The sequence below is a fragment of the Parasteatoda tepidariorum genome, chromosome 4 (assembly GCF_043381705.1).
Source record: "Parasteatoda tepidariorum isolate YZ-2023 chromosome 4, CAS_Ptep_4.0, whole genome shotgun sequence".
Lineage (NCBI taxonomy): Eukaryota > Metazoa > Arthropoda > Arachnida > Araneae > Theridiidae > Parasteatoda > Parasteatoda tepidariorum.
In genome coordinates, this window is record NC_092207.1 from 82,044,097 (window position 1) to 82,058,770 (window position 14,674).

At 28.5% G+C, this 14,674-nt stretch overlaps 2 protein-coding genes across 4 annotated transcripts in view; one reads left to right on the forward strand and one right to left on the reverse strand.

Annotated features, from left to right (window-relative positions):
- LOC107456340 (rho guanine nucleotide exchange factor 38) overlaps positions 1 to 3,871 on the reverse strand; it is a 60,137-nt gene extending 56,266 nt beyond the window's left edge. Inside the window, exon 1 of one of the 3 annotated variants that reach the window (XM_016074192.3) lies at positions 3,626 to 3,871. The gene's annotated coding sequence lies outside the window, so the exon portion shown is untranslated. Of the gene's footprint in view, positions 1 to 2,774; positions 3,130 to 3,625 lie in introns of those variants that run through there. The other 2 variants (XM_016074194.4, XM_043039179.2) reach the window with 2 other exon arrangements.
- Positions 3,872 to 3,969: 98 nt separating this feature from the next.
- The window catches only part of LOC107456341 (ribosomal protein S3), a gene marked incomplete in the record, with an annotated part of 11,892 nt that continues 1,187 nt past the window's right edge, over positions 3,970 to 14,674 (forward strand). The window contains 4 exon segments of the mRNA XM_043039180.2: positions 3,970 to 4,129; positions 6,107 to 6,331; positions 6,913 to 7,007; positions 10,102 to 10,293. Coding sequence (XP_042895114.2) covers positions 4,097 to 4,129; positions 6,107 to 6,331; positions 6,913 to 7,007; positions 10,102 to 10,293 — 545 coding nt within the window.

Below are 14,674 nucleotides of genomic sequence, written 5' to 3' on the forward strand. Positions count from 1 at the left end.
GTCACACTTTTTTTCAATATATTTAACTCCCCTTTGTCACAATATTGACACACTTCACTGTTACACATGTCATGCTATATTACAAACACGTATAGTATTTGCAATTCTGAATCCAAGTACCATGCTTTAAAATACACTCATGGACAAAAAAAAATTTCGCACCAAGAAGGAGTCGTCAAATTGAAATGAAATTTTACATACGTAATGACTACTTTGATATAAGTAAATGATTAAAAAATCAAAGATTATTGTTTTTCTTTGATTTTCTAATCATTTACTTACATCAAAGTAGTCATTAGGTATATAAAATTTCGTTTCTTTTTGACGACTCCTTCTTAGTGCGCTAATTTTTTTGTCCATAAATGTATAATTCATATATAAACCTTATATGTTTTGATAACATTAGTGAGTATGACAATAATGCTTATTATGTGCACTTATTTTGTATGAAACAAGATTAAGGTTAATTAAGATGAATCAACATGTTAATGATTTATTTTGGTAAATTTTTTTAGTAAATTTGAGATTATCATTAATTTTCTATTAAATATATTGACACACAAAAATGGGTTCAGACAAAAATTTCTGATTGATACAGATGTCTGTTAAACTTGAAATTGTCTGCCAAAGTAAAATAGCTAGGCTGACTCAACTTTAAAGCAGAGGTGGCATTTTCTCCAGGGAAACCTATTTTTCTTATGACAATGGAAGAAAGTGGAAAAAAACTAGATGAAATGGAAGAAACTAAGAATGACCAATATTATTGTTCAGCAATAAGCAATACAAAATAGCTAAAATTTAAATAGATATTAGATTTAAAGTAGCATGCACAAGGGCATTCAATTTCAGCAAAATGTTTCAAAGTTAAAATTTAAAAATATAAAGGAAAATGTTGACGCAATAGATTTGTCATGCAGATCCATTTCTGTCACAACTTCCATTTCAGACAAAACTGCGAAATTTAAAGAAATATATGTTGGTATGTATAGTAATCAATATAGAGTAAAATAAAGAAACAAATTTCACCAAAAGTAGTTGGAGACAAAATAGAGGTAACTAGTTACAAGAGTCAATAAATTGTTTACAGAAGCTTTTAAAGTGATATTGGGCATTCACAGAAAGTTTTTCAATTTATGTAAAAAAAAAAAAAATATGTGTGGTGTTAATAAATAATATATGAATTTAATGTTAACACATACCCATGAATGTAATGTACCTAACAGATCAATTACATTGAAAAAATAATTAATATTCTTCTAAAATTTTGCAAACTAGAAAAGATTTCTATTTGAAATCAATAATTTTTAAAAAGAACAGTTTTTAATTTTTCTGGTTGCCTCTGCCTATCAGGAAATTTCTCGCCAAATTTTTTGTTTTGAATCCTGCAACTAAATGATCACTTAGCTTTGGCAACAACCGAATTTGAAACAACTTCAATGAAGCCCATTGAACATATACTTTCTAAATGTATTGGTATTGCTAGTGCAATTATCGAACAGTGGCGTTTTAAATTTGTAGTATATGTCAAAATGTCCATAATAATCGCTCACTAACGTTTTAATGATAAATTCTTCACACAACCATTTTATCTTTGAGCAATCAGAAAGAATACACTGATCATAGTACACATGTGCAAGAAAATGCAACACTCATCTTTAAAAGGGGGTGAGAAAAATCATCCGACTATTATTGTCATAAGTGATGCTTAATTAACTATGGTTACTGTTCGTCATTGTGCTAATCGTTGCTGTGGTGAGAGATACTAAATGTAATGATAATAGGTTTTTTGCATCTTCATTTAATTGATTGAATGAGTGCATGCATTATATATGACAGTTGCTCTTCCAAAGAAAAACTTTAAAATACAAATCTAAGAACAATAAATATAAATCTATTCACACATGTGTTTTGTGTCAAATTCTCCAATGGTAATGTTACAAACTTAAGGTTGTTTAAGGTTAAGGTAAAAAAAGGGTTGTAATTATAAATATTTCGAAACAAAATGAAGATACAGTGGAAATCTTTTCAACACAAGCATGGATGATTTGAAATACTAGGAAATTTTAACTAATGGTAATTTTCCTAGAGCAGCAGTTTCCTGTTTTTTCGTTTATGGAACCCTAAATGATAAAATAATTTTTCAGTAAAAACATGACTTCTTAAAGAAAGACATTAAGTAGGTATCAAACAATAAAATACTTATCTGTTTTGAAAATACTTCGTAAGAAGAATAAAATTTTTCGTTTTATCATTAGTAATCTTAAATTTGGATTTGGGTAGAATAGTTGAATTTGCTAATTTGGAGCTTAATCTAGTCTAGCTATGAATATCTTTTCAATGTATAAGCGGAAAATGAATAAAATAAGTCGAATGATAATTTTTGTTGATATGAAAACTAAAAAGAACTGTTTCTTTATTAACAAATCTAAGGCAAGGAAAATATTAAGGCAGGTTTTTATAAATGCATGTCCTTTCCATAACTTATTCAAAACAATGTTATTACAAAAACTATATTAAAACTTTTTTTAATTTCCTTTTCATGGGCATAATACTTTAATAATTCATTAAAGTAACTGAATTATTGAGTAAATAATGGAATATTGAAATAATCGCATGTTTCAAAAATCCTAACTTTCCGAACCTAAGTGTTCTGTGGAGCCGCTATTTTAGAGTATCCTAATGTTAAAGTTTTATCTATTATTTGAATGTCTTCCCAATATTTCGGTTAATTTGATTCAAAACTCAATATAATGAAAAATCTAAAAATATTTCACCTTCGGTAAGTTATTTCCAATCTCTGAGATGATCCAGGAAAAATAACTATCATTAATCTTTATGATTTGATTAAAATGGTTAGCAAATCATTAAAATAAGTCACTTACTATTGCTTACTTTTCTGTAAAGCAAAATGTATCTTTAAAGATATGAAGTCACTGTTTCAGCTATTATGATCAACTTTTATATCAAGAATGCAGGAAGTTTTTTCTCGAATTATGATGGATTTGTAATGAGAATGTCAATTGTGGTACAAAAATAAAACATGACACTGTACAAGAAATGAACGAAAACAGGTGACCGATGATGATGAAGAATTTCCAAATGAGAACAGAAATGTGTCTCTTTTGAATCCTAGAAATGATTAATTATCTAAGGAGGTATGTGAAATCTCAAATTAATATAAAAATAAGTTATTTCATGGTCTTGCTAACAATTTAAAATTGGGCCAACTGTTATCCCAATATATTTTAAAGCCATAGTCATATAGAGATAAATCCCATGAACGTGCATGTTAATTGGGTGCTATGAATTATCGATGTATAATAAAAATTATTAGAAATGTATGAGTTCATGGTCATTATTAAAATTGTATTATTTTTTGACAACTATTCAATTGAATTTTTTTGTTATTATATTCATTAATTAGAGCTTATTTTTGAAGTTTTTTCCCCCTAACTCTTACAGTTCGAATTAAAAAGAGTGTTTTGAATACCAATAAATTTATGGCAGATAGTAATTGATCATATTACTAAATGCTAAAAATTATGTGTCAAATAGAAATAATTTCAAAAGATTGTATAATCAAAAAATGAAATTTGTTATAAAAGTTTTAACATGACAGTTATACTTTTTTTTCTCACTGCAGTTTAGAGATCCAACTCATAAAACGATGAAATCTGAACATTTTCTCTTTACTTTCAAACTATACCTCAATCTGTTATTTTAAACTTTCACAGACTAATATCAAATAAGTATAATTTAGATATCTATGTCCATAGAAAGGCATGCAAGAAGTAAGGTATCGTTTTTGGCACTTTCGTTGCGTCAATATTTACGCTACGCGGCCATCTGCAGTCAAAACAAAATTAAAGTTGAAGTATTTTGTATAGTCTAAAGTTTAAGTTTTGAAGTTCACTTTTGTGCTAGATGGAAAGCCTTTATTTGGATCCATTATTTCTTTAAACACATAAATGGCAACGGAGCTTCAGTCTCTAACTGCAACTGCCCTTATGAAGTGAGGTAAAATTTTTGGGTAAACGTGTTACCGTGTGTAGTGGCCGCTTACGATCTTAATAATTTTAATTAATTATTATTTACGATGACGAATCCTACAATTTCAAAGAAAAGGAAGGTAAAACCATTTATTTACTATAGCATCATTTTAATTGTCTTATAAACATTGCTAAGTAATCCTGAACTTACGTGTAAACGTAAGGCCTAAGACGTTATCAAATATTGTAAATTCATAGAAAAATAATATTTATTGGTGTGAATTCTTTTTAAAAACATAATTTTTTCTTGGCAATATCATAGCCTCATATGCTTGTTAATATAATTTTTTTTAATTATAATAATATAGATGTTTGATTAATATTTTTAGCCAAGATCTAATCCTGGCAGCATTGCTTTTGTATATTCGTTACATGGTATTTATTTGCGTACATGAATTTTGTATCTGAAACTGATGGGGATATTTCTGATTTGTGATCTATCAAACTAAACTTAAAACGCCAAATTGCGGAAAAGTTGTAAATTTTATTTTAAATAAAACATGGAGTATGCCTTTGGATGGCTAGGAGTTGTACTCTTCGTAATTCCCTTCTCTTATGTAATTTTTACTCTCTCGCGGGTGCAGATAGCTTCCAAAATTGATATTTTCCATCTTGAGGTTTTGGAATGTGTTAATCTTAGATTAATTTACTAGAAAAAACTTTATCAAATACAGCATTGTTACCATTAACTATACATGTTGCAGGATGCAGTGTATTTAATAATTCTAAACAGAAATTCAGAACGACTCAACTAGGTTCAGTAGAAATGCTTCCTAAATTTAGAGAATTGTGAATTTTATTTTTCTGTTAGATTTCTACTTATTTTTTTAGTTTTTCTGATGGAATGAGTTATTTAAAATATTCATTGAACTATTTATGTCAGTTAAAAACTAAAGTGGATCCTTTAAAACTGTCATCAGATAATTGTTTATTTTATAATTGTTAAATCAATTCTAGAACAGGTTTAAAAACTTCCATGTTGTGTAGCTAATGCAATATTAAATAGTGGTATGAAAAAATATTTAATTACTGCCTATGGGGTGGACCGGGAGGTTGGAGGTCACTTATTGCTGTTGAAGTACTTTCTAAATTGAACAAAAATATTTATTTAAAAGAGGATAGAGAACATTTCTGTTAGACTTTTGACTTGTTTTTCTTATGATCAATTTTAAAATTATTTATTGAAATTAAAATTAATAACTATCTCTATTTTAATTAAATATTAAGATTAGAATTTCTGAAACTACTTCCTGCAACTTTATTTATCCCTGAACTATTTCATTATTTTTATTTGATTTGCCCTCATCAATTTCTGTTTTTAAAGTTAAATATTGTCTTTCAATCATTGCCATAAATTTTTTTATATGGAAGCATTACTTTTAAGATTTTGTATATTAATGCTGGCCTCTTCATTAATACTTCATCTTTCAGTGAGGAAACGAAATTAAGCGTAAGTCAACTCTAAAAGTTTCTTTTCATCATCAACCAATTCTTCATAGCCTCGATAAAAACACATGTAAAAAGATGCTGAAACAAACTGAATATAAAAGAGCTGAAAAAGTCCCTTAAGAATATATCAGGATATTGAATAAAATCCTTTTGTGTTTATTTAGATCGAAAATAAATTAAGGTTGAGTTAAATAATGCTTAAATTTAGTCACCCTGTAAATTCCTTATAAGAAAATCACTATCTTACAGCTTGTAAAACATTTATTAAAAAATAAAATTAAAATTTTTAACACACAAGTGTTTTCCGTGCATTTCCAGGAACTAAGGTCTGTTTAAGATGGAGTTGCGATGAATAGTAATTTTTATGGTTACCATTTTATTTAAATTTGCAGATTTGCGGTTACCACTAATCATGCCTTTTATTTAGACATATGTTTATGGGAATTGTAATTTTTATTTAGACGGGTGATGTTCTCGGCAGTAAATTCTTTTGCCAGTCATCTGACTAATATGTTCACTAGGAATACTTGCATTTTTATTATCTTTACTTTGGTTTCAACACAAAAAGTGTTTTATGTGTTAAAAAAAAATTTAATTTTTATAATTAGTTTGTTGCTGATGGAGTTTTCAAAGCAGAATTGAATGAATTCCTACGAAGGGAGTTAGCTGAAGATGGTTACAGTGGTGTTGAAGTAAGAGTCACTCCTACCAGGACAGAAATCATCATTCTGGCCACTAGAACACAAAATGTCCTGGGAGAAAAGGGGCGAAGAATTCGAGAATTGACATCTGTTGTTCAAAAGCGTTTTAACTTTCCTGAGGGAAGTGTCGAAGTAAGAAATTTTCTTTCTTTCTGTTACATTTAACATTGTTGAATTGTTCTTTAAACGTAATTACTCTTACAGTAAATGTACTCTTTAAAATCTGTTTCTGCAATTGCATTGTTTCACATGCATTTATTTCGGACTGAAATTAACAAATATATCTTCAACACTTTTTGTTTTTAAAGCAATGTTAGTAACACAAATTGATAACATTTTTGAACTCTTTGGCACTTTTTATAAAGTATTTTAATAGTATTAATGTAAAATTTTGAGGAAATTTCTTAAATTTTAAACTATTTAGAGTGTTTTCTATTAATATTTTGTGGTTAATGATAGGATATTTTTGATTTTAAGTTTTTTAATAAAAAAAATTTCCAGAATTTTTTTAACTTTCTTGAAAAGTATATTTTATTTATATTTCTTTTTTTCAAGGTATTTAATATTAAAATTTTATTCTTGTTTTAAATGTTGCAACTTGACTTTTGTCATTAATCAAATATTAGTAATCACAAATTTTTGTTTTATAATTTAAATTTGACCATGGTAATTCCATTAAATCCATGTAATCTAAATCCATTTTCCTATTGCAGTTGTATGCTGAAAAAGTAGCTGCTCGAGGACTTTGTGCTATTGCTCAATGTGAGTCTTTGAGGTACAAGTTGATTGGCGGTCTAGCTGTCAGACGGTATTTTTTTTTTTTTTTTTTTAAGCCTTGATTTATTTCTGTACATTGAATGTTAGCAATTGAGAACAAGAATTACCGTCAACTACACTTATTTGCATTAATTCAATCTCACTTAATTATTTCACAATTAATGCTTTTTAAAAAATCGGTTAAAGCAATTATGTCCACATTTGACTTTTTTATTACAAACTTTACTGTGTCTCCTTAAATAATTATAATTAGTGCTTTAATGGATTACAAGTTACATATTCAAAGTACTTGAGGGGTGGTCATAATATTCCACCGAAACACTTAAAAGTAAACTTTGCTCACGGATGGACAAAAACATACCTGGCAAGTCTCCTCTTTTTTGCTGAAGACTTCCGTATTTTACTGCTATCTCCCGTTTACCAGTACTCTTATATTTCTTCGCATTTTTTTAAAAGATTTTAAGAAGGCCTTTTTTAGTAATAAATATCAGCTTAACAGAAGGCTCTTTTACCAGTGCTACCCATATGCTGAAACGCTGGCCAAACTGGATGTGGTGAGAAGACCACTGTGAGTCTTTTGACGCTGACATTTTCTCCGATAACAAACTTCATTGTTTGCCTATGAAAATCTTGCAATAAATTCAATTGTTTTCATTGCATTTTTATGAGTGTTAAAACGAATATGTATTTCTGTTTTAAGAATCATTTACTGTGAGTGTCAATTGGGCAACTAGAAAATGAGCTGTATAAGAGAAGCAGTTCAAAAATATTGCGGATGTTTTGTTAAGTGCCCTATGCATTCCACATACCAATGCTGAGCATGACATAATTTTCTATGAAGTTAAAGAAATCAGCTCTGAATTTCGCTCATTACTTTCTGATGAAAAGTTTGAAAGCTTGCTTTGATAAAAAAAAAAAAATAGTTTCTCTGGTAACTGTTATGAAAAACTTAGATAAAAAATTTCCTATGCAAAATCAAATCAGTTACTTATGTTCGAAGAATGAATACATATAAATTCTGTAAAATAAAGCTAATTACTTAGAATTTTGAAAATTATTTTGATGTGGAGTGTTTAGAATATAAATACATAGCTGCCAAATCTACTAGATTTTCCAGGAGATAACTGAATTATGCAAGTTTCTCTTGGTTTACTGGTTGAATTAAAATTCTACTGGTTTTTGTGAATTTTTAGAAAATTCTCTAGTAAGTTGAAATAGAATTCTCATGCGGATTATAGCTTGCTTCAATATTTAAATAAGTATTAATACATAATGAAGCGACTCATTTATATATATCAGTTCAGAACTCTTTTTAAATTAATTTTTAAAAAACTTTTATATTTGATGAATTTAATACCCATTAATATTCGAAATTATAAGTATACAATATATAACATTTCAAGTATGTTTATTGTCACTCATAACTGAAAAATATTGCAATTTTGTTGTCTAAAAAGTCCCTAAAATTCATTTTGTGTAAAATATTTAGTACAGTATGCAACAATTATCATGACATGTTGGCAGCTATTTAAAATAGTTTTGAATTAAGATTTATTTACCTATTTTTTACATCGCTAAATGTAAGTGCTTATATTATTTCCATTTTTGAATTTTGTCTTGAACGATTATGCATGTATCAAAACTCACACATGTATCACGTAATCTGAAAAGTGTCGCTAGTAAAATCTGTTATTTTATTTCTCCAATGTTAGNGAAGCGACTCATTTATATATATCAGTTCAGAACTCTTTTTAAATTAATTTTTAAAAAACTTTTATATTTGATGAATTAAATACCCATTAATATTCGAAATTATAAGTAAACAATACATAACATTTCAAGTATGTTTATTGTCACTCATAACTGAAAAATATTGCAATTTTGTTGACTAAAAAGTCCCTAAAATTCCTTTTGTGTAAAATATTTAGTACTGTATGCAACAATTATCATGAAATTTATATTTCGTAAAATCTACTGAATTTTTTCCATCTCATGTTGGCAGCTATTTAAAATAGTTTTGGATTAAGATTTATTTACCTATTTTTTACATCGGTTAATGTAAGTGCTTATATTATTTCCATTTTTGAATTTTCTCTTTTTGTCTTGCACAATTATGCATGTATCAAAACTCACACATGTATCACGTAATCTGAAAAGTGTCGCTAGTAAAATCTGTTATTTTATTTCTCCAATGTTAGAAGGTATGCAAAGAGAAAATCACAATGTTCAGAGTTGCTCTGATATTTCTTATAAAAATATTCCCCGATTTTATTTTATTTATTTATTTATTTTTTTTTTTGTGCCAGAACATCTTTTCGGGATTCATACAGTCTTAAAAACCCCTTAATGAAGTCCTTAAGAGCTACTCTTTTTTTTTTTTTTAACAGGATCTTGATTATCCAAAGAAACAAAAAAAAAAGGGGCTAGGTTGACCATCGTGAATTTGCATTCATGAAAGTAATATACCTTGTGCAGAGCTTGGGGTGTTACTTTTTTAACTCTGCTCATTGTTTTAGATTGGTGCATTGACTTAAAATGCGTGTCTTTTTAAGGAGAGGGCTTGGCCAAAGGTGGCCCCTTGCTGATAGGTGTATAAATAATAAGTGATATATCTTTTTTTAATAATGTTGCTGTTCTACGTTATTCATTCTCATCAGAATTTAATATAAAATACTTTGTACTTACATCTTTAAAAAAGGTACTGGTCTGATTATGTTCTGTGATTATAGCACTTGAATCAAATGCTAATTGTCACTTAAATCTAGATTGTCATTCCAAATAGTTGGATTAATTGATTAAACCAATTTTTTTTCTCTTGGGATTTTAGAAAAAGCGATTTTAAGTTACAAAATTAAACGAAAATAAAGATATTAAAAATGAAGTATTTTTTAAAAAAAAAAAAAGTAAGGTAACAGTAAAATAACGGGAGTATGAAACTAAAAAATATTTTTGTTAGGCAAAATTGACAACAATGCTAGGCATGTTTGTTAATTTTAAAGGTGTCTTCATTAAGTTCTCATTTTATTGTTTCTGGTGTTTGTTTTCTTGAAACTGGTATATTTTTAGTAAATTTTAAAAAAAACTGAAATTATTTGTTTATTTTTAATATTGGAATACTTTTGCAGAGCTTGTTATGGTGTTCTCCGATTCATCATGGAAAGTGGTGCTAGAGGATGTGAAGTTGTAGTCTCTGGTAAACTTAGAGGTCAAAGAGCAAAATCTATGAAGTTTGTAGATGGATTGATGATTCACAGTGGAGACCCAACAAACTATTATGTTGAAACAGCTGTTAGACACGTACTTCTAAGACAAGGTGTGTTTCTTTTACTTGTCTCTTTATTCTCCACTTATATAGATTGTCTAAAATATGAACTCCCCAGACATCTACCTGGACCTGTGGCTGTGACTATAATAAAGAGGCATGACTATTTCAAGTGGGGTGCAAGATCACTGTTTTGGAGTGGTTTTGGCTTGGGTCCTCGAAAAAAGGTAATCTCTTTCTTCGTTCTATTGTGTTAGAAGCTACCCTCTCTAAAATGCACCACTCTTGTTTCGGTAGCATCAGAGGGCCTCAGGCTTTGTGGTGGGAGTTCTTAGCTTAGACGAACTAAAGTTAATTTTTAGTTGATGTAAATAAAAACTTCTATTCAGTAGTCTTCTGAAATACCGCTTTCTAGTTTACTGGAAAATCTTGTAAAATAAATCTGTTCTATTTTGCCAGTTTAACTGAAAGTGCTTCATGTTTTTAATCTCTCTGGTTTAAACCTCTCTGATTTAGAAATCCTTCTCAAGATTGGTTTTGCGATAGTGTTTATGGTATATAAAGCTTTTATGTCGTAATGAAGCTAAGCTTTTCTTTTTTTGGTTGGAGCTCTTTATTTTTAAATTACTACTTGAAATTTACTACCACTATTTATACTGAAAATTTATTAAATATCTCATTGTGCAACATTATGAATTAAAAGATATAAATTTCTTTAATCATGTACTTTTTGTGATACATAGTTAAAATATTGTTAATTTCTATTTTTATTGGTATAATTTTTGTATTTGGTTGGCTATAAAGTTAAAAATATTTCAAGTATTACATGAAAAAACTCTCATATTTATGTCATAAAAACTACATTATTTTCTCCTTATTTATTAGCAGAATTAAATCTTGTTGAGATTCTTATAAAATATTTATGACCGAAGGTTGAGATCAGGGGTATTCTTGACATATTCCAGCATCTGCTGTTAATTCGCCCTTTCTTAAACGTACCTTGCTTCTCTATTATTTATTTTTTACAACCTGTGAAGCCTTTATCTGAATTTGCACACAATTTGTAATCTTAACTCTGGTTTTTTCACCTAAAAATCAATATAAGGCCTTTTTTGCCCAATCAATATAAGGCCTGTTGCACATTTCTTGTTATTTTCAATATGAATTTTAATGTGCAGCAGATTTTAAAATCATGCAGCTTCCTGGACATCAGCAAAGCTTTGAACTTCAATGATTATATTTTTTGTTGCGACGAGTGGTCTGATATTTCATGTTGATTACAATTATATGAGGGGTTCATATTAGAGACTGATGTCGATACTGAAAAAGAATATTAATAATAATTTAGTAATAGTGGAAATATAAATAGTTATTTTTAAAATTATCTATTTTCAAATTGTATTTTCAATTTTTCAACAGAAAAATTCTTTCTTTTTTTAACTTTTTCTTACATGTTTTCTGTTGTAAATTATGATCAAGGTAGTTAACCCTTTCGAGCCGACTGTCACATATATGTGACAGCAAGAAACGCGCTCACTTCCCGGCCGACACACCCGCGTGTCAGAGAGTTTTCTCGTTCNCCCCCCCCCCCCCGACCGTCACTTATNCCTGGGGAGACACACGCTAGAGAGACTGCCGGCCTCAGCGGTAAGCGCGCTTTGCGTCGCGAAAGGGTTAAAGCCATATTTTGTCAAAGTGTTTGACAGTATTTTAATTGGTGATATTTTTTTTTCTTGGTTTATTATTAAATGGTTTCTTTAACAGCTTTAATGTGTGTTTACTGCTAAATGTCTTACTCTTTCTTAGTTTATCATTGGCCTTATCAACAATGAAACTGTTCTTTTATATGACAATTATAATTTATTTATAAAATAGTCTACTAAGGTAGATTATTCTTCAGTATGTATATTATAACTTCAGTGATTATAATTTTTGTTGCGATGAGTGGTCTGATATCTTATGTTGGCTTCAAATGTATAAGAAGTTTATTTTAATTTTTTTTATAATATCAGTCATGTAAAAAGATTCTTTTGTTTTAAGTTACATAAATTTGTTTACTTTTTATTGACTGATTTAAAAGAAATTTGCCATTATTGGCCCTCATATAACTGCCTTTACTGTGATAGGTTTAAACAGTGTGCATAGATTTATATAAAGTACTTATTTTTGATTTACGTTTTTTAAAAGCCCTTAAAATGTTTTTCTTTCTATTCGGGGTTTGTAAGAAGTGCCTAATTTTTCTGTCATTTAAATAAGATTTTTCTTTTCTTTGCTGTGTCGATTGTCATTCTAAATTACAAAAAGTGCAGGATTTTCACAATTTTCTCTGCAATATATATCAGGAACTAGTTGAAGTGCTTAGAAAGTACTTGAAAGGTGCTTATTTTTTCTAAAAAATCTGGCTATGCACCCTGTTATAACAATTGAAACTTGTGTTGGGTCAGTTATACTACTGTGTGGTGGTAAAGATTTAAACCTCAATGATTATAATCATTGTTGCGACGAGTGGTCTGATATTTTATGCTGACTACAATGGAATGAGAAGTTTAAACCTTTTATTTTTTTTTTCCTATTGATATAATATGTAGGCTGAGGAAAGGTACATTTTTCAGTCAGTGAGCTATTAATTTCTGAAAATTTTGCTAAACAATTCTTGACCATGTTAATTATCCAAATAATTCAATGAGGCTTTTGAGACTATTTTATTAGGTGAAATTAAATTTTTATTAAGTAATTCCTTTAATGGTGTTTACTAAGTCTTCTGCTAACATAATTTATTTTAAAATAGTCTACTAGGATAAATGATTCTTCAGTATTGATTAAAACTTCAGTGATTATAATATTTGTTGCGACGAGTGGTCTGATATCATGCTGACTATAATTGTATGAGAAGTTAAAAACTGTTCCTTTTTCTAAGACATATTATATAAAATGGATTTTATTTGTTTTAAATTACATTGTTATTTTAATTGATTGATATGAAAAAATTCCCACATGTAATTTTGGTTTTTCTGTGGTATATTTAAGGTATTTGAAAATTTTCTATAGGGTCAGATATACTACTGTGTAGTAGTAAGGATTTAAACTTAAATGATTATAATTTTTGTTGCGACGAGTGGTCTGATATTTTATGCTGACTACAATTGAATGAGAAGTTTAAAGATTTTTTTTTTTTTTGGTTAAATGCAGGCCATTCTCATGGAAAGGTGCATTTTGCATTTAGTTTTCTATTAGTTTCAGAAAATTCTGCTAAGCGATTCTTGATTGTGTTCGTTGGTCAAAAAATTCATTGTTGACATTTTTTAAGAGTGGTCTTCTTGAAAATTATGATCAAAGTAGCTAAACTCAAACTTCAACAGAGTTTTTGGAAGAAAATTCTTAGGTGAATTATAATTTTTAAGAGTCTTTGCAGTATTTCATAAAATTATTATAAAGTTATTTCTTTATCGGCTTTGTGCGTTTATAGCTAAATGTCTTACACTTAGTTTATCATTGGCCATATCATTAATAATGGAAATTGTCATTTTTTAGACGATTATAATTTACTTTGAAATAGTCTAATGGTGTATATTTTTTCTTCAGTATTGATTTGATTAAAACTTCAGTGATTATAATTTTTGTTGCGATAAATGGTCTGATATAAATTACTTAAATTGTATGAGAAGTTAAAAACTAGTTTTCCTTTTTTTTTTATTTTTTTAAAGAAAAGTTAAATAAAATGGATTCTCTTGTTTTAAATTGCATAAATTTGCTTATATTTGATTGATAGAACAAAAATTACTGCTGACTTAAATGTAACTATTTGCTTTTACTGTGCCAGATTTAAAGCAATTGAAAATTGTCTGAATTTTTGGGCCAAGTGTGTTGTAGTAAAGATTTAAACCTCAATGATTATAATTTTTGTTGCGACGAGTGGTCTGATATTTTATGCTGACTACAATTGAATGAGAAGTTTAAACCTTGTATTTCTTTGTGCTGTAGAAATCAACCAAAATGTTGGTTTGATTGATTTTAATTGGTCTATAAGATACATAATTTAATTTTGATCATTTGAACACATTCATCCAGAATGATTTGCATCATTTACTCATTGCTGTCCTTTTTTAATCATGAATTATTTTCTGCTATGTTTTAATACTAAACTATTGACTTCTGACTAGAAGATGGTGAATTTTCATCATGCGGGCAACTACCATTTTAATGTATTATTCTGGCGGAGCTATTGGTCAGGTCGAAGATCACATGTTACCATTTATGGTGTAAGGAATATCAAGGGGTTGCCTTATATAAGAGTAATGAATTCTGCATTCTTGACCTTGGTCATGAAATATCAACGCATTATAAGCAATGCTTAGATGGAAGAAGCTCTCAATCAATTTACCCTCTTTAAAAGCTAGTGTATTATGTTTTATATTCTTTTTTTTTTTCTTTTTTTT